This window comes from Symphalangus syndactylus, chromosome 1 (assembly GCF_028878055.3).
Source record: "Symphalangus syndactylus isolate Jambi chromosome 1, NHGRI_mSymSyn1-v2.1_pri, whole genome shotgun sequence".
Classification (NCBI taxonomy): Eukaryota; Metazoa; Chordata; class Mammalia; order Primates; family Hylobatidae; genus Symphalangus; species Symphalangus syndactylus.
In genome coordinates this window covers 95,369,823-95,388,744 of record NC_072423.2, presented here as the reverse complement: position 1 = coordinate 95,388,744, position 18,922 = coordinate 95,369,823, and the positions used below count along the sequence as shown (strand labels likewise).

The 18,922-nt window shown below is 51.9% G+C and overlaps 2 protein-coding genes across 2 annotated transcripts; one reads left to right on the top strand and one right to left on the bottom strand.

Moving 5' to 3' along the window:
• Positions 1-2,109: 2,109 nt before the first annotated feature.
• CCS (copper chaperone for superoxide dismutase) lies at positions 2,110-16,010 on the bottom strand. Its single transcript, XM_055266475.2, has 8 exons — positions 15,853-16,010; positions 15,440-15,512; positions 8,852-8,989; positions 8,469-8,646; positions 7,550-7,610; positions 2,713-2,790; positions 2,537-2,640; positions 2,110-2,427 (listed from the first exon to the last, which is right to left on the bottom strand). The coding sequence occupies exons 1-8, from the start codon at positions 15,889-15,891 to the stop codon at positions 2,274-2,276; spliced, it is 825 nt and encodes a 274-aa protein (XP_055122450.1). The 5' UTR covers positions 15,892-16,010; the 3' UTR covers positions 2,110-2,273.
• Positions 16,011-16,070: 60 nt separating this feature from the next.
• Positions 16,071-18,922, top strand: CCDC87 (coiled-coil domain containing 87). Its single transcript, XM_055266346.2, has one exon. It carries the CDS (start codon positions 16,141-16,143, stop codon positions 18,685-18,687), a length of 2,547 nt encoding a protein of 848 aa, XP_055122321.2. The 5' UTR covers positions 16,071-16,140; the 3' UTR covers positions 18,688-18,922.

The following is an 18,922-nucleotide window of genomic DNA, read 5'->3' as shown; positions in this document are numbered from 1 at the left end:
GCCATGTTGGCCAGGCTGGTTTCAAACTCCTGACCTCAAGTGATCCACCCGCCTCGGCCTCCCAAAGTGCTGGTATTACAGGTGTGAGTCACCGCACCCAGCCTGCAGTGAGTCCAGCCTGGGCAACAGAGTGAAACTCTGTCTCAAAAAAAGGAAAAAAAAAAGAGGCTGCCGGGCGTGGTGGCTCACGCTTGTAATCCCAGCACTTTGGGAGGCCGAGGCGGGCGAATCACGAGGTCAGGAGATCGAGACCACGGTGAAACCCCGTCTCTACTAAAAATACAAAAAAATTAGCTGGGTGTGGTGGCAGGCGCCTGTAGTCCCAGCTACTTGGAGAGGCTGAGGCAGGAGAATGGCGTGAACCCGGGAGGCGGAGCTTACAGTGAGCTGAGATTGCGCCACTGCACTCCAGCCTGGGCGACAGAGCGAGACTCCATCTCAAAAAAAAAAAAAAAAAAAAAAAAAAAGGCTAATAGAGTGGTGTCATGGTGAACCGTTTAGGCTTAAAAAGCTTAAAACCAAGGCATCATTCCAGAATGGAGGTGAGAGGATGTCAGGGGTTAGCTGTGGGCAGAATCCAGGATGAGTTTCTGCAATGACCTGGAAGTGGGGAAAGACAGCCTGAGTCTGGGCTTAAAAGGGTTTGGCTCCCAGCAACCACAGGGAGCTGGAAAACAACCAGCATAGGTTTGGCAAGAAAGAGCAGAGTCCAAGGGTTGGGGCTAGAGGTGGAACCCACCCACAGCCTTGAAAGGGAAAACAGACAGGGACTGGGGAATGGGTGCTGAGCCAGGGGCTCTGCCTCAAAGCCAAGGACAACTAACTGCGAAACCACCCACCCAGTTCCAAGCAGGCAGTGTAGGGACAAAGTTTGTAGTCTGCCAGCTTGGGGCAAAGTTTGTAGTCTGCCAGCTTACCCTGTCATAAAAGCAGCTTTGTCAAGGATGAGCAAGGCACTCCATGGGGGTGGGGGTACAGGGAAATAATAGATGAGTAGGGAGGCTCTGAACCCGAAGTCCCACAAACTGTTCCCTGGTTAGCAGCTCATCCAACCATAGGAAAGGGGAGCTTGGCTAGGGCTGCCTCCAAGGGTCCCACGCAGCCTCAGAATCATAGCTGCTGCTCCCTTAACTTTATATGATGGGCTCTGTGCCAAGCACTTCACTTATTATGTTAATTAATAATTTTTACTTATGACTAAAAGAAATAAAGTCAGGTGGTTTTGTTTTTGTTTTTGTTTTTGTTTTTTTTGAGATGGAGTCCTACTCTGTTGCCCAGGCTGGAATGCAGTGGCGTGATCATGGTTCACTGCAGCCTCAACCTCCCAGGCTCAAGCGATCCTCCCACCTCAGCCTCCCAAATAGCTGGGACCACAAGCATGCACCAACACGCCTAGCTAATTAAATTATTTTTTTTTTGTAGAGACAGGGTCTTACTCTGTTCCCCCGGCTGGTCTCAAACTCCTAGGCTCAAGAGATCCTCCCATCTTGGCTTTCCGAACTGCTGGGATTACAGATGTGAGCTACCGTGCCCAGCCTCAAGCCAGATTATCTTAACAGGGGGATACATTAGGAGGATTCAGGAGCATCTCTTCAATCCCAGGCAGGAGGCAGCTGGCCTCACGAAAGGCTCAGAGAGGGGACTCCAGAGTGACTGGGATTCTCCAGCAACTCTTAGATTCTCCCTGCCTCATTCTTCCTCCTTTTTCTGATGCTCAGTCAATAAGGCAGGGCATCAGTCAATAAGGCAGGGAGAAGAGGGCCATCAAAACTTCCCATATTCCAATGTTATGGGTCCAACCACAGGAAAAAACTAAAGCTGGATCTGCTCTGATTTCTCAGGGAAAGCATGGGCCACCATGGGTCAGGTGTCCATTTTGGTTGCAATCAGCCATAGCGAGGGGTGGGGACAGGCCACAAACAGAAATTTGACTGTAGTGGCTCTTCATTATGGCTCCAAGGAGGAAGATGGGGACTTCAGTGTGTGTGTAGGTTTGAATTCAGGTTTGTTTGGCTCCAGTGCTAAGGGGTGGCCCTGATACAAAGGGCAGAGGCAGAGCTATGTTCACCAAGCCCATAAGGGGCACGGAGACAAGCACAAAACACCAAGTCCCAAACGAAAATAAAACTTTCATTTGCCAAGGGAACACCACAGCAGCTCCTGCCCTGTACTGAGCTCTCCAAAGACTGCGCAGGCAAAGTCCCTCTGGCACCCTCTGGAAGTGGAAACTGCTCGCCCTGGAGGACAGCAACAGAGCCAAGGTGAGGTCCTGCTCAAAGGTGGGCAGGGGGCTGGGCCGACTCCTTTCGGCCCTTGCCAGCGATGGGCCGGCCTCGCTCCTCCCAGATGGTGAGGCCATCGCAAGAGCAGATCTGCTTGGGGTTCTGGAAGAGGCCAGCGGAGCGTGCAATGATGCCACAGGCCAACCTGCAGAAGAATGTGTGGTCAGGGGTGGGTACTTGTTTGGCCCCCACCCCTGGGTTCCTCATGCACCATCCGCAGAGCACAGCCTCCTGCAGGGGCCGACACCACTCACCTCTCCCCGGAGTTCCCTGTGATCTTGGATAAGGGATGGCCTCCTCGGCCCAGGTCATCTTCTCCCTCATCAATAATCAGGCTGCGGCCAATCACATCCCACACCTTTGAGGGGAGACGACAGCCTCAGATGATGGACCCTGTTAGGAAAGGTGCCCACCTTCTTTTCCACCTTACCTTCAGCTGCTCATCCTCCATTCTGAAGATGGCGCGGCCGTCAGCATCAGCACGGACATTGCCCAGGTCTCCGCGGTGCTGGAATGAGATCCAGTGTGTGTATAGGGGATGTGTGCCACGTGGTGCCAAGCTGACTTCCTGATTCCGATACCTCTTCCTGCTTCCCTAAAGTACCCATTTCCTCCTGTGGGTACCAGTCTGGTAGGATCTGAGCTCCCCCAAGGACTGGGCAGGCAAGGTCCTCTTGGCCCTATCTGGAAGTGGAAAGTAGTTCAGGAAGTCCTGGACCATCTGAACACTCCCTCCCTGGAACTGAAATCCTGGGCAGGATGACAGTGGACTGAAAAGAGCCAGTGGAAGTTTCCCCTGCTTGTTCAGTCATTCCCATTGGACCAGACTGTTTTTCCGGTGAGGCAATTGCCCAGCTCTGCTTCTCAGCCTCCAGTTAGCTCAGTTGTGCAGCCTCCTGATGGCTCTGTGGCCCTTGGCTGTCTTCAATTCCCATAGGCTTAAGTTGGCCAAGCTTGGCTTCCCTGACCATCATAGGCAGCCAGTGTCATTTCCCTGACTCCCAGATTCCAGGAACAGAAGGAAATGCAAGGGGCAAAGAGCTTGTCCTAGCCCCTAGAAGCTGGCTCTGCCCTCCTTCTCCTTTGAAGGTAATAAAAATTGTCATAACACACCTATGAGCACCTCCTAGGTCAGACACACTACCAAACATGGCAGGGAGTATGCAGGTCACCATCCTGAAGGGACTTAGAATATGGTGGGGGTCCAGATACAGAACAGACTAGGGGTCATGACACACAGGGTGAATACAACAGTTGGCGTGTTTTGGGGTGACAAGGCCTTACTAGTGAGCCACAGAAACCCAAATCTGTGCAAATAAATTGTCCCCAACCTGACATTTTGGGCAGAAACAAGTGCCTATGCCAGTGCGGGTGGGCTCCCATGACCTTGCTGCTGAGTAACCAGGCATCTCACTGTGCCACCAACTGATGGGCAGGAAGAAGCGCCAGTTCTGCTTTATCTCGTTTTCCAGAGGGATATCTGCTGCCTGCACCTGGCACTTTTTGTTACGCCCTGCGTTGGAGACTTGAACAGTAGAAAGATCAAGAAGGGGGAGGGGATACAGAGCCCTGAAGAGCGGTTCTTTTTGCTTGTTTTGTTTTGTTTTGTTTTGTTTTGATACGAAGTCTCATTGCGATGCCCAGGCTGGAATGCAATGGCGTGATCTCGGCTCACTGCAATCTCTGCTTCCCGGGTTCAAGCAATTCTCCTGCCTCAGCCTCCCGAGTAGCTGGGATTACAGGCACGCACCACTACGCCTGGCTAGTTTTTGTATTTCTTTTAATTAATTCATTTATTTATTTATTTATTGAGACAGAGGCTCGCTCTGTTGCCCAGGCTGGAGTGCAGTGGCACGATCTGGGCTCACTGTAACCTCCACCTCCCAGGTTCAAGCAATTCTCCTGTCTCAGCCTCCCGAGTAGCTGTGACTACAGATGCACACCACCATGCCTGGCTAACTTTTGTTTTGTTTTGCTTTGTTTTGTTTTTTGTGATGGAGTCTTGCTCTGTCACCCAGGCTGGAGTGCAGTGGTGTGACCTCGGCTCACTGCAAGCTCCGCCTCCCAGGTTCACGCTATTCTCCTGCCTCAGCCTCCCGAGTAGCTGGGACTACAGGCGCCTGCCACCACACCTGGCTAATTTTTTGTATTTTCAGTAGAGATGGGGTTTCACCATGTTAGCCAGGATGGTCTCAATCTCCTGACCTTGTGATCTGCCCGCCTCGGCCTCCCGAAGTGCTGGGATTACAGGCGTGAGCCACCACGCCCAGCCCAACTTTTGTATTTTTAATAGAGACAGAGTTTCACCATGTTGGTCAGGCTGATCTCAAACTCCCGACCTCAAGTGACCCATCTGCCTCAGCCTCCCAAAGTGCTGGGATTACAGGCATGAGCCATTGCACCTGGCCTAATTTTTGTATTTTTAGTAGAGACAGGGTTTCACCATATTGGCCAGCCTGGTCTCGAACTCCTGACCTCAAGTGATCCGTCCACCTCAGCCTCCCAAAGTGCTGGGATTGCAGGCGTGAGCCACCGCGCCCGGCTTGAGGAGCGGCCTCAAGGCAGGGGGCAGCCTGGACAGTGTGGCTGGAGGCATGACCCAGCAGGAGTTCAGGGAAAGGCAGCCTTTCCAGGCTGTTTCCTCAGCACACAGGGAGGGGCAATAGGCCGGGGGAGTGGGGCATTGAATGTCCACACCAAGAAGCTAGGCCCAGCTTGTACTCTCAGGCACTGGGAGCCAAGACAAGTTTCAGGCAGGGGCATGACCTGGTTACTCCAGGCTTCAGAATAATCCTTCTAGTGCAGTCTATGAAAAGTAAGGACTGGAGCAGGGTGAGGAGAGAATAGAAGGGAGCTTAGAGATCAGTTAGGAGATGTGCAAGGGACAACCAGGCTTGGATGCAAATTCCCACATGGAATTCTCTTCCACCTGGGAAAAGCAGATGCTAAAACCCAACAGCAACTTGCCAGTCACCATGGTCTTGGCTGCTCAGCTCCTGCTCAGTTCTTTCTTGTCTAAGTTAAGGGATTGGGTGAGGTACAGCTGCTGATGCCAGCCCCTTCTGATTCCCTGCCCCACCTGGGGTCCAGGAAGAAAACACAGGCCACAAGGCAGTCTCCTGCCCTTCAGAAGCTCTCCCTGCCATTCCATGCCTCGAGGGCTTTGCCTGGGCAGTTTCTTTTGCTGGGCTTGCCAATCCCACTCTTACCCTCTTCAATGCCTACTTCCTGCCCATCATCTTTCAAGGCTGCATGAGGCGAATGGCCTCTATGATGAGCCTCCCTTGAGTGTGGGCTGGACCTAGTGTCACTTCTAAGATTAGGTAACAAAAAGAATGTGGCTTGAGTCTTGGACGCCCTCTCTCAATCTCAATCTCTCTCTCTCTCGCTCATTCACTCTGAGAGAAGCCAACTGCCGTGTTGTGAGCTGCCCTAGGGAGAGACCCACGTGGCAAAGAACTGATGACTCTGGCCAACAGCCAGGGAGGACCTGGGGCCTGCCAACAGCAACATGAGCAAACCTGGAAGCAGATTCTCCCCACGTGGGGCCCTGAGATGACTGCAGCCCCGAGAGAGACCCTGAGCTGCAGGCACCCAGCTAAGTCACACACAAATTCCTGTCCCAGAGATAGTATATGTTTGTTGTTTTAAACTCCTAACTTTGGAGTCATTTGATTTGCAGCAGCAGATTACTAATCACTGAACATAAGCATGGCACTGTGCAATGGACTCTATAGAAATGCCTCTCCAGTTTCCCAGAACAGGGAGTAAAAACTTTTGATCATTAGAAATGTGACAGAGTGGTCGGGCACAGGGGCTCACGCCTGTAATCCCAGCACTTTGGGAGGCCAAGGCAGGCGGATCACTTGAGGTTGGGACTTCAAGACCAGCCTGGCCAACATGGCAAAACCTCGTTTCTACTAAAAATACAAAAAAGAAAAAGAAAAAAAAAAAAAGAAATGTGACAGAAGCCAGGCATGCTGGCTCATGCTCATAATCCTAACACTGGGAGGCCGAGGAGGGAGGACTGCTCAAGCCCAGCAGTTTGAGACCAGCCTGAGGAATATAGTGACACCCTATTTCTACCACCAAAAAAAAAAAAAAAATTAGCTGGGCATAATGGTACATGCTTGTGGTCCCAGCTATCAGGTGAGGTGGAAGGATTGCTTGGGCCCACGAGTTCAAGGCTATAGTGAGCCATGATTGCAGCACTGCACTCCAGCATGGGCAATAGAGTGAGATCCTATCTCAGAAAGGAGAGGGGAGGGGAGGGGAGAAAGGAAAAGGAACAGAAGAAAAGAAAAGCATGATAGGTAACAGAGCTGTGAAAAGTCCAAAAAATCAGTAACATGCATTAAGCAACACATACCACGGTTTCATTTGTTTTGTGGCGCAAGGTTGCAAACCCATCAAGATAGAAAATAGCACAGTCAGAGCCGGGCACAGTGGCTCACGCCTGTAATCCCAGTACTTTGGGAGGCTGAGGTGGGTGGATCATTTGAGGTCAGGAGTTCAAGACTGCCTGGCCAACCTGGTGAAACCCCGTCTCTACTAAAAATACAAGAATTAGCCGGGTGTAGTGGTGTGCACCTGTAGTCCCAGCTGCTAGGGAGGCTGAGGCAGGAGAATCGTTTGAACTTGGGAGGCGGAGGTTGCAATGAGCTGGGATCGCGCCATTGCACTCTAGCCTGGGCAATAAGAACAAAACTCCATCTCAGAAAATAAGATAAAAAAATCAAATGATTGAGTAACTAACAATACAACTAGTACTCAGATAAGGCAAAAATCATTAAGGCAACACGCAATTCCCTGAAGATTGGGAAATGATTCTCTGCTGAAAAATGAAACTCCAGGACCGGGGTGTTAGGGAATGCCAGGGACAGCCTTTTCAGTTTAGGTAAAACCCTCAACTTCCGTATTTCACTTCCTCCCACTGCCCCTGCCCCTCGGGCAGATGAACTGTGGGCTCCAGGGCCTCTTGCAGGCTCCTGCAAGGATTATCTCACTGCCTGGAAACCATGGAATTCAGTAATCTCCCCCACAGACTGTGTGCTCCTTGGGTCAGGCACTGGGGCTGTAATCTATTGTATCCCCTGGGCCTTGATCACAGAAAGTGTCAACAAATGTTTCCAAACTCAGCAAAATAAAGTGAGAGGAAAAGACTCCACCAAAAAGGAATCACACTGTTAAGATCCCAAGAGCTGCCTGCCCTGCCTCTGAGACTTTGGGTTCTCTCAGCCCAAGCCCAAACCCAGACAGACACTTACCCGGTCAGAGTCCTGGGGGCCCCCATGAGATGCTCCATCAGGGTTAAAGTGGTTCCCACAGCTAAGAAAGAAAGGAAACAAGTGGGCAGGAAAGCAGCTCACAGGCCAGGTGCTCTACCCTCTCATCTATCTATATTTGCTTCATTCATTCATTCATTCATTCATTCATTCAACAAACAGGCCTACTCTGTGCTGGGCTTTGGGTAGAGGGCACCGAGAAGAATCAGACATGGGTCCTGTCCTCAATAAGCTTCTGGCTCAGGGGATTCACAGATGAGTAAATAACTAGTTATATCACAGCATGACAAACACCATGGCATGGGGACCCTTCCTTTGCTGCGTCCAGAAGTCCCCTTCCATCTCAGAGGCAGTAAGGTGGTTATAAGCAGGATCTTCAAGATCAGATTTTTTTTTTTTTCTTGAGACAGAGTTTTGCCCTGTCGCCCCTGAGCTGGAGTGCCGTGGTGCAATCTCAGCTCACCACAACCTCCACCTCCTGAGTTCAAGCAATTCTCCTGCCTCAGGAGATTACGGGCCTCCCCAGTAGCTGGGATTACGGGCACGTGCCACTGTGCCCAGCTAATTTTTTTTTTGTATTGTTAGTAGAGATGGGGTTTCACCATGTTGGCCAGGCTGGTCTTGAACCCCTGACCTCAGGTGATCCACCCACCTTGGCCTCCCAAAGTGCTAGGATTACAGGTGTGAGCTACTGTGCCCAGCCAAGGTCAGATCTTGACTCAAATCCCAACTCTACCTTTTACCTGCTCTGGACCTTTGGCAAGTCATTTAACCTCTGTGAGCCTCAGTTTCCTCATCTGGAGGTTGTGCCTGTGTGTATGTGCCTCACAGAGTATTGGCGAGGGCCAAGTGTGAAAATGTGTAGCTGAGGATGCTACTGGGGAGACTTCGGACAACTCACCTGTTGCAGTTGTTTGTGAGGTCCCCGTACTGATGGACGTGGAGTCCATGCAGCCCAGGCTCCAGGCCGTCAATAGTTCCCTCGATGAGGCAGCGCTCAGGGGTCAGCTGTAGGAAGCGCACCACCCCCTGCACGGTGCCAGGCCCCCCCAGGATGGCCACTGCTGCCCCCAGATTCTCTGCAAGGTATTAGACACTTGGGCTGGCTTGCCACCTCACCCAGCACACCTCTTCAGCAGCTCAGGAAGGGCAGGGAGTCTCACATAATTTTCACACCTTCCTCAAAGCCACTCCAACCCAGAGCCCAAGAATCCTATGGTTAGATTTGTAACAGCTCTGAGCCACCTCCCTCCCAGAGGGGCCAAGGCCACAGTGGTCACTCACTCAACTGGCCGCTGCCCATGCCCTTGAGTACCGCCTGCCGCCCCGTGCCTTCCAGGAGAGCCTGCACCTCCTGGCTGGGCAGAGTGGTGTGTACTAAGACCATCTGGTTCTCCAAGTGCACCTCCACATCCTGGACACCTGGCAGGAGAGAGAGGGAAGAGGGCAACAGAGGCTGGCACCCAGTGCTGGCAGCAGAGAACAGAGAAACAGACAGCTATTCTCTATCCCCATTTCCACCAAACTTCCCATGGCCAGAGGCAAGCTACTTTGTAACTGTGTAACCCTGAGTAAGCCTCTTCACTTCTGAGTCTGTTTCTTTTCATATAAATGGGGATAATGCCACCTTGCCCCCAGGATTTCTGTGAGTTCTAATACACGCCAGGCATTATTTGTAACTTTGGAAACATACATAATTCTTTTTAAAGCAGTATTTTTTTTTAAGTGGGCTATCCATAGCGGCATTATTCACAATAGCCAAAAGATAAAAATAACCCAAATGCCCATCAATTAATGAACAGATAAAATATGGTATCCATACAATGGAATACTATTCAGGAACGAAGTGCTGATACATGCTACAACATGGACGGACCTTGAAACATTATGCTACATGAAAGCCAGTCACAAAGCCACATATATAATGCTATGTATATTAGATGTCTAGAGTAGGCAAATCCACAGACAGAAAATATTCTTCCTGTAGGAGACAGCTTAAAAAAAAATTTTTTTTTTTTTGAAACAGAGTCTCTCTCTGTTGCTCAGGCTGGAGTGCAGTGGCACGATCTTGGCTCACTGCAACCTCCACCTGCCAGATTCAAGCAATTCTCCTGCCTCAGCCTTCCAAGTAGCTGGGACTACAGGCATGCACCACCATGCCCTGCTAATTTTTATATTTTTAGTAGAGATGGGGTTTCACCATGTTGGCCAGGCTGGTCTCGAACCCCTGGCCTCAGGTAATCTACCCACCTAGGCCTCCCACAGTGCTAGGATTACAGGCGTGAGCCACCATGCCAATGCATTCCAGCCTGGGCAACAGAGCAAGACTCTGATACGGAATAAAACAAACAAACAAAAATAATAACATAGGCCGGGTGTGGTGGCTCACGCCTGTAATCCCAGCAGTTTGGGAGGGCGAGATGGGTGGATCACCTGAGGTCAGGAGTTTGAGACCAGCCTGGCCAACATGGTGAAACCCTGTCTCTACCAAAAATATAAAAATTTGCCAGACATGGGGGTGTGCACCTGTAGTCCCAGCTACTCTGGAGGCTGAGGCACAAGAACTGCTTGAACCCAGGAGGCGGAGTTTGCAGTAAGCCGAGATTGCACCACTGCACTCCACCCCAGGTGAAAAAGTGAGACTCCATCTCTAAAATAAAATAAAAGGAAAAGAAATCCTATATCCTTTAGCTATCACCCTCCTATTCTCCCACCCCTGCCACCAATCTATTTTCTGTCTCTATTTTTTTTAATTTATTTTTTTATTTTTTTGAGATGGAGTCTCGCTCTGTCACCCAGGCTGGAGTGCAGTGGCACAGTCTCAGCTTGCTGAAACCTCCACCTCCCAGGTTCAAGCGATTCTCCTGCCTCAGCCTCCCGAGTAGCAGGGACTACAGGCACACACCACCACCATGCCCAGCTAATTTTTTTGTATTTTTTTCTTTTAATAGACACGGCGTTTCACTATGTTGGCCAGGCTGCTCTCGAACTTCTGACCTCAGGTCGTCTGCCTGCCTCAGGCTCCCAAAGTACTGAGATTACAGGCATGAGCTATCACACCTGGCTGTGGCCTAGGATTTCTTTATGAAGTGATAAAAATGTAAAACTGGGCCGGGCGCGGTGGCTCACGCTTGTAATCCCAGAACTTTGGGAGGCCGAGGCGGGCGGATCACGAGGTCAGGAGATCGAGACCACGGTTAAACCCCGTCTCTACTAAAAATACAAAAAATTAGCCGGGCGTGGTGGCGGCCACCTGTAGTCCCAGCTATTCGGAGGCTGAGGCAGGAGAATGGCATGAACCCGGGAGGCGGAGCTTGCAGTGAGCCGAGATTGCGCCACTGCACTCCAGCCTGGGTGACAGAGCAAGACTCCGTCTCAAAAAAAAAAAAAAAAAAAAAAATGTAAAACTGACAGTGGAGAGATGGTTGCACAACTCTGAAAATACTACAAACAGATGAACTGTATCCTTTAAATGGGTGATTTTTTTTTCTTTTTTTTTTTGAGACAGAGTCTCGCTCTGTCACCCAGGCTGGAGTGTAATGGCACAATCTCGGCTCACCGCAACCTCAGCCTCCCAAACTGTTGGGACTACAGGCATGAGCCGCTGCGCCTGGCCTAAATGGGTGATTTTTATAGTACATGAATTATATCTTTTTTTATTTTCAAGATGGAGTCTTGCTTTGTCACCTAGGCTGGAGAGCAGTGGCACGATCTTGGCTCACTGCAACCTCTGCCTCCTGGGTTCAAGCAAGCCTCCCAAAGTGCTGGAATTACAGGCGTGAGCCACTGTGCCTAGCTGCCCAGCCTATGAATTATATCTTTTTTTTTTTTTTTTTGAGACAGAGTCTCGCTCTGTTGCCCAGGCTGCAGTGCAGTGGTGCTATCTGGGCCACTGCAAGCTCGACCTCCCAGGTTCACGCCATTCTCCTGCCTCAGCCTCCCAAGTAGCAGGGACTACAGGCACTCGCCACCAAGCCTGGCTAAATTTTTGTATTTTTAGTAAAGACGGGGTTTTACCGTGTTAGCCAGTGTGGTCTCAATCTCCTGACCTCGTGATCTGCCCGCCTTGGCTTCCCAAAGTGCTGGGAATACAGGCATGAGCCACCACACCCGGTCTTTTTTTTTTTTATTTGAAATGGAGTCTCACTCTGTCGCCCAGGCTGGAGTGCAGTGGTGCAATCTCGGCTCACTGCAAGCTCCACCTCCCGGGTTCTAGCCATTCTCCTGCCTCAGCCTCCCAAGTGGCTGGGACTACAGGTGCCCACCATCACGCCCAGCTAATTTTTTGTGTTTTTAGTAGAGACAGGGTTTCACCGTGTTAGCCAGAATGGTCTCGATCTCCTCACCTTGTGATCTGCCTGCCTTAGCCTCCCAAAGTGCTGGAATTACAGGTGTGAGCCACTGTGCCTGGCCGAATTATATCTTAATAAAGCTATTACACACATAAAAGGCAGGGACTATTGCCTCGTTAGTAGAGCTAACACTTACTGGGCATGGACGGTGAGCAAATCCTGTGTTTTACCTGTCTTAACATATTTAGTACTCCTACTAAGCCTCTAAGTTAGGTACAATGATCCCCATTTTGCAGATGAGAAAACTGAGGCATAGAAAGATGAAGAAACTTGCTCAAAGTCACAACGTAATAAGTTGTGCAACTGGACCTCTGACCATGCAGCCTAGCTCCAGAGCCCCAGCACTTAACCCAGATATTGTACTCACCCTAGGAAGCAGCCCCTAGGCTCCAAGCTGGGTTAGGACCACACCCCTTGTGGTCCTGTAGCAGCTCACACTCCCCCTCCTGTAATTCACATTGCACTGACTACAGTCCTCTGTTTCACTCCTAGGCCGCCAGCTCTGTGAGGGCAGTAGCTCTGTGAGGTCCACAAGGGTCAAGTTCAAAAGTCAGTTGTCGGCCGGGCGTGGTGGCTCACGCCTGTAATCCCAGCACTTTGGGAGGCTGAGGTGGGCAGATCACAAGGTCAGGAGATCAAGACCATCCTGGCTAACACGGTGAAACCCCATCTCTACTAAAAAAAAGTTAGCCGGGTGTGGTGGTGGGCGCCTGTAGTCCCAGCTACTCAGGAGGCTGAAGCAGGAGAACGGCATGAACCTGGGAGGCGGAGCTTGCAGTGAGCCGAGATCGCGCCACTGCACTCCAGCCTGGGCAACAGAGCAAGATTCCGTCTCAAAAAAAAAAAAAAGTCAGTTGTCAGATGGCCAGGCGTGGTGGCGCACACCTATAATCCCAGCACTTTGGGAGGTTGAGGCAGGTGGATCACATGAGGCCAGGAGTTCGATACCAGCCTTGCCAATGTGGCAAAACTCCATCTTTAGTAAAAGTACAAAAATTAGCCAGGCATGGTGGTGCACACCTGTAATCCCAGCTACTCAGGAGGCTGAGGTGGGAGAATCCAATGAACTGGGAGGTGGAGGTTGCAGTGAGCTGAGATGGTGCCACTGCACTCCAGCCTGGGCAACAGAGCAGAACAAGACCCTGGCTTTTATGTGCAAAAGCTATTAGAGGGGGCAACAGAAGCAATGGGGAACCCATCAAAGGATGAGGTTCTTACACGTGCTAGGGAGAGGTGGCGTGGCCTGGAGCAGTGTGGAGGCCTAAATATGTTTTGGACACATAGCAGATAAGATGTCCTGATGACAGGCCTCAGCATAGGAGAGTTCCCAGACCCTCAGGTCTCCAGAGAAGAGCTGATTCTCTGCTCCTGAAGTGGGAAGCTCCTTGTCACTATGCACCTCCTGAATTCTTGACTGAGTCTAAACCAAGAGGGAGGCTGGTACCTTAGCTAAGCAGCCATTCAGTTTGCTCCTTGAGTTAAGACTGGTAGACCTTGGAATGTAGCCAGGCCCACCCTTGGTTGGCTCAGAGCCCAGTGAGAGAGAAAACAGAAGGCCACAGAGAACACCAGGGCAAGTGATAGAGATTCAAGAGGGTGAGCCTTGGGCTGGGGGCTCCTCCTGCTTACCTCCTGAAAAGGCCTTCCCCCAGGCCTCCTGAGATGGCAACTCTCTTTCTCTGTGTGTGTGCATTCTAGAAAACTACAACTTCCCTGCCTGGCCCCATGAGAAAGCCAAGCTGGACCAGAAAACACAGAGTCACCAGAAGTCTTTATCTGGTGCCTAAGAAACATGCTGAGGGCTGAAAACTGCTCTGGGTCCAAGAGAAAGGCCAGCTGTCTGCTCTCCTGGCAAGCAAGTTGTACAGGAAGTGGAGGGCTCACTCACCACCCAAAACACATAGTCTAAGCAAACCCAGCTTCAACATTGTCCCCTCCATTCTCCTTCCATCCAGATCACCACCTGTAAGCCCTTCCTCTCATAATCCCCTAGGATTTACTGGGCTGTTACTACATGCCAAAGACTTTTCTAAATGCTTTTTTTGTATTGACTCGGTTATTCTTCAGGACAATCCCCCAGAGTAGCTTCTATTATCATCCCCCATTTAACACGGAAGAAACAGAGACACAAAGAGTAACATGCATGAAGTCTTAGTGCCATTAAGTGGCAAAGAGGGGGTTTGAACTCTAGAGCTCATACCCCTAATCACTTTGCAGAGTCCACCACTACCAGGGTCCCAGCTTCAGAAGCCATCTCATCTCATTCCCTCTCACCATTGCTCTTTCCACGAAGCATTCTGTGAATGCCAGCCAGGCAACGCTTGCATGCTCATTTCCACCTGAGTGCAGGGGATGTGCCTGATACCCATGTGAACTCTTCTCCCTAAAAAGCCCCAGTGTCTGGTCCATACCTGCCGAATGACTGGGTGAACGTTTTTTTTCTTTTTTGAGACAGGGTCTCACTCTGTCACCCGGCCTGGAGTGCAGTGGAGCGATCCAACTCACTGCAGCCTCCACCTCCTGGGCTCAAGCAATCCTCCTGCCTCGGCCTCCCCAGTAGCTGGGACTACAGGCACGCACCATGATGCCCAGCTAATTTTTGTATATTTTATAGAGAAGGGTTTTTGCCATGTTGCTCAGGCTGCTCTCAAACTCCTGGACTTGAGCAATCCACCCACTTCGGTGTCCCAAAGTGTTGGGATTACAGGCGTGAGCCACTGAGCCTGGCCTGGATGAACACCTAACAGAATCAAAGGAAGCCAGTTCCCAGAGCCATGCTGGTGGCTCTACCTTTCCAGATCTTTCTCATTGTATCAGGTCACCTCCAGACCAGCTGGCCTTTTATTTATTATTATTTTTTTTTTGAGACGGAGTCTCGCTCTGTTGCCCAGGCTAGAGTGCAATGGCGCTATCTCCGCTCACGCAAGCTCCGCCTCCCGGGTTCACACCATTCTCCTGCCTCGGCCTCCTAAGTAGCTGGGACTACAGGTGCCCACCACCACGCCCAGCTAATTTTTTGTATTTTTTAGTAGAGGCGGAGTTTCACTGTGTTAGCCAGGATGGTCTCGATCTCCTGACCTCGTGAGCCACCCACCTTGGCCTCCCAAAGTGCTGGGATTACAGGCATGAGCCACCGCGCCCGGCCCTGGCCTTTTAAGAACGAGAAGCTACCCAGGATGGTATAGGGCCAGCGCTGCTGTTTGCTTTGTCAAGATTATGTTGTTTCCCAAGCAAAAACTGCTTGTTTTCCAAGGAACTCCCTCAGCCTAGCTCCTCAGTCTCTGGGGCACCTGAGGTTCAGGACAACAAGACAGGCAGTTAGAATCTGTCAGGGCAAGCTGGACAGCTGTACTCTAGGCTCTGCCTCCAGGTCTGTGTGTTAACTCTGAGAACATTCCTTCCACTCTCTGGGGTTCAGTTTCTGCATCTGTAAAATGGGAGTAGGGTTCGCCTAATAGATTTGCCTGGTCCCTCCCAGAGGCCTCTGGACTGTCTACAGAAAAGTTTACCCTGTTCTTACCTGCCACCCCTTGCAGGGACTTGCGCACCGCGTCCACACAGCTCTGACAGGTCATCTGCACCGCGAACTCCAACTGCAAGGGCGGCAGGAACCAACCGATGATCGCTGGGGAAGTGCCTTGGTATAACTTTGTTTCACCACCTACCCTATGACCACTGCAAGGGTCTGGGAACAAGCCCCACGTAACCCCTCTTCAAGCACCTTCTTTATGATCACTCATGACCATTCCAGGACCATGGGAGTCACACCCCAACACTCACGCAGGGCCCCTGCTACCCTCGCACCCTAGTTTCATCCGTGGCCCCAGGCCCCAACCCAAGCGCCCACTCCTTCGCCTCTTCCCAAGGTAACGATCACCCCAGGGGCCGAGGCTGTCTGCCCGGCGAGGCTCCACACGAAGCCTCGACCCTCACCGTGCAGAGGGTCCCCTGGTTCCCCGAGTCCGAAGCCATTCTGGACCCAGTCACCAGCCAGAGACGCAGAACTCCTCCGGCGCAGCAGCGCCAACCAGCGCAGCGTCGCAAGGACTAAGCCTCTAATGCCACCCTTAACTCCTCCTCCTAGTGCGTGAGCCCGCAAGGCCCTGCCCCGTCAGCCACCGGGTGGCAGCCGCGCAGGCGCACTCAGGCTGTCGGGCTCCTGGTTGCCTTAGTAACCACTCGGCTTTCTGTTCCCAGACTGTGGCAGCCGCCGGCTCTAAGATGGAGCCCCCGAAGCCCGAGCCTGAACTCCAGCGGTTTTACCACCGGTTGCTGCGTCCGCTGTCGCTCTTCCCCACTAGGGCGACGTCCCCAGAGCCTCAGAAGCGCCCCCCGCAGGAGGGCCGGATTCTGCAGTCCTTCCCTCTCGCGAAGCTGACGGTGGCGTCGCTGTGCAGCCAGGTGGCCAAGCTGCTGGCCAGCAGCGGGATAGCAGCGCGAGTGCCTCCTGAGGCCCGACTACGTCTCATCAAGGTCATCCTGGACGAGCTGAAGTGCAGCTGGCGGGAGCCACCCGCCGAACTTAGTCTGAGCCACAAAAACAACCAGAAGCTGCGGAAGCGGCTCGAGGCCTACGTGCTGCTGAGCAGCGAGCAGCTCTTCTTGCGCTACCTGCACCTGCTGGTGACCATGTCGACCCCCAGGGGGGTCTTCACTGAATCAGCCACCCTCACCCGGTTGGCCGCCAGCCTCGCCAGGGACTGCACACTCTTCCTTACTAGTCCCGACGTCTACCGTGGCCTGCTCGCTGACTTCCAGGCCCTGCTGAGGGCAGAGCAGGCCTCTGGAGATGTGGACAAGCTGCGCCCCGTCTGCCCCACTGGGACGTTCAAACTGTGCCCTATCCCCTGGCCTCACAGCACTGGCTTCGCCCAAGTGCAGTGCTCTAACCTCAACCTGAACTACCTCATCCAACTCAGCCGTCCACCAGAGTTTCTCAATGAGCCAGGAAGGATGGATCCAGTGAAGGAATTGAAGTCCATCCCTCGGTTGAAGAGGAAAAAGCCTCTCCACTGGCTGCCCTCCATAGGAAAGAAGAGAGAAATCGACATCAGTTCCTCACAGATGGTGTCGCTGCCCAGCTATCCTGTGGCTCCCACCAGCAGGGCTTCCCCCTCGCCTTTCTACTCTGAGTTCCGGAGAGGCCAATCCATGCCCTCCCTGCGTGAGGGCTGGAGGCTGGCAGATGAGTTGGGCCTTCCTCCACTCCCATCTCGCCCGTTAACCCCGCTGGTCTTGGCTACAGAGAGCAAACCAGAGCTGACTGGACACATCGTGGCTGAGGATCTGAAGCAGTTGATAAAGAAGATGAAGTTGGAGGGGACTCGCTACCCACCACTGGACTCAGGCCTGCCTCCTCTCCTGGGGGTTGTGACCCGTCACCCAGCTGCAGGGCATCGCCTGGAGGAGCTGGAGAAGATGTTGAGGAACCTCCAGGAGGAAGAAGCCTCTGGGCAGTGGGACCCCCAGCCCCCCAAATCCTTTCCACTTCACCCACAGCTAGTGACCATTACTTTGAAGCTTAGAAATGAGGTCGTGGTCCAGGCGGCTGCCGTACAGGTCTCAGATAGAAACTTCTTAGACTCTTTCCACATTGAGGGGGCCAGAGCCCTGTATAACCATCTGGCTGGTGAACTGGATCCCAAAGCCATTGAAAAAATGGATATTGATAACTTTGTTGGCAGTACTACCAGGGAGATCTACAAGGAGTTGATGAGCCATGTCTCTTCAGACCACTTACATTTTGATCAAGGGCTCCTAGTTGAGCCTGCAGCAGATAAAGACTGGTCGGCCTTCCTGTCCTCAGCCTTTCTACGTCAAGAAAAACAGTCTCAAATCATCAACCCTGAGCTGGTTGGACTTTACTCCCAGAGAGCAAACACTTTACAGTCCAATACTGAGAAGATGCCCTCCCTCCCATCACTCCAAGCTACCAAAAGCTGGGAGAAGTGGTCAAACAAGGCCTCCTTGATAAACTCATGGAAAACCACCTTGTCTGTGGATGACTACTTCAAGTACCTCACCAACCATGAAACAGATTTCCTTCATGTCATCTTTCAAAGGCATGAAGAAGAGGTTCCTATGGAGATTGTGGCCCCTGTCAGAGAGTCCCTAGAGATTCAGCACCCTCCCCCATTGCTAGAAGATGAAGAACCAGACTTTGTGCCAGGAGAGTGGGATTGGAACACTGTGCTAGAGCACAGGCTAGTAGCTGGAAAGACACCCCGCCTGGGAGAACCCCACAAAATTCTGAGCCTGCAGAAGCGTCTGGAACAACTGTGGTCCATGCTTGAGGTCCCCAACAAGGACCAGGTGGACATGGCCATTAAATATAGCTCCAAAGCCCGCCTGAGGCAGCTGCCTTCATTGGTGAATGCCTGGGAGCGGGCCCGGAAGCCCATTCAGCTGCGGGAGGCGTTGCTGGCAAGACTAGAGTGGTTTGAGGGACAAGCTTCCAACCCCAACCGCTTCTTCAAAAAGACCAACTTGAGCTCCAGTCACTTCCTGGAGGAGAATCAGATCCGAAGCCATCTCCACAGGAAGCTCAACTTAATGGAGTCTTCTTTGGCTTCCCTCCTGGAGGAGATAGAGTTAATCTTTGGTGAGCCAGTGATCTTCAAGGGGCGGCGCTACCTGGACAAGATGAAGAGCGACAAAGTGGAGATGCTCTATTGGCTGCAACAGCAGCGGCGGGTTCGCCACCTGGTCTCAGCCCTGAAGGATCCCCACCAGTCAACCCTGTTCAGGAGCTCAGCAGCCAGCCTTTAGTAGCTCCTGGGAACACCCCTATTATGCCTTGACCAGGCCCAGTGCCTTCAAATGCCTCCCTCACCCCTAAATGGCCAGCAGCTCATCTAGACCTCTTTACTGCTTTGGAAGAAGAAATATTTGTCTATATCTGGGAGTGGAGGGTTCAGGAACATTATGCTTCCAACTATGAAGGGATTGAGACTAAAACTGTTGTTTTCTTAGTGAAATTCTCATAAAAGAATCCCCAAGCCTA

What these genes read in the sequence shown, in the direction of transcription:
- CCS (XM_055266475.2), bottom strand. Translation starts at nt 15,891, where the DNA reads ATGGCTTCGGACTCGGGGAACCAGGGGACCCTCTGCACG. An exon ending in CATGGGCAGCGGCCAGTTGA is followed by an intron (nt 8,647 to 8,851) that starts GTGAGTGACCAC and finishes AATACCTTGCAG; the next exon opens with AGAATCTGGGGGCAGCAGTG. An exon ending in ACAGGGAACTCCGGGGAGAG is followed by an intron (nt 2,428 to 2,536) that starts GTGAGTGGTGTC and finishes ATTCTTCTGCAG; the next exon opens with GTTGGCCTGTGGCATCATTG.
- CCDC87 (XM_055266346.2), top strand. Translation starts at nt 16,141, where the DNA reads ATGGAGCCCCCGAAGCCCGAGCCTGAACTCCAGCGGTTTTACCACCGG.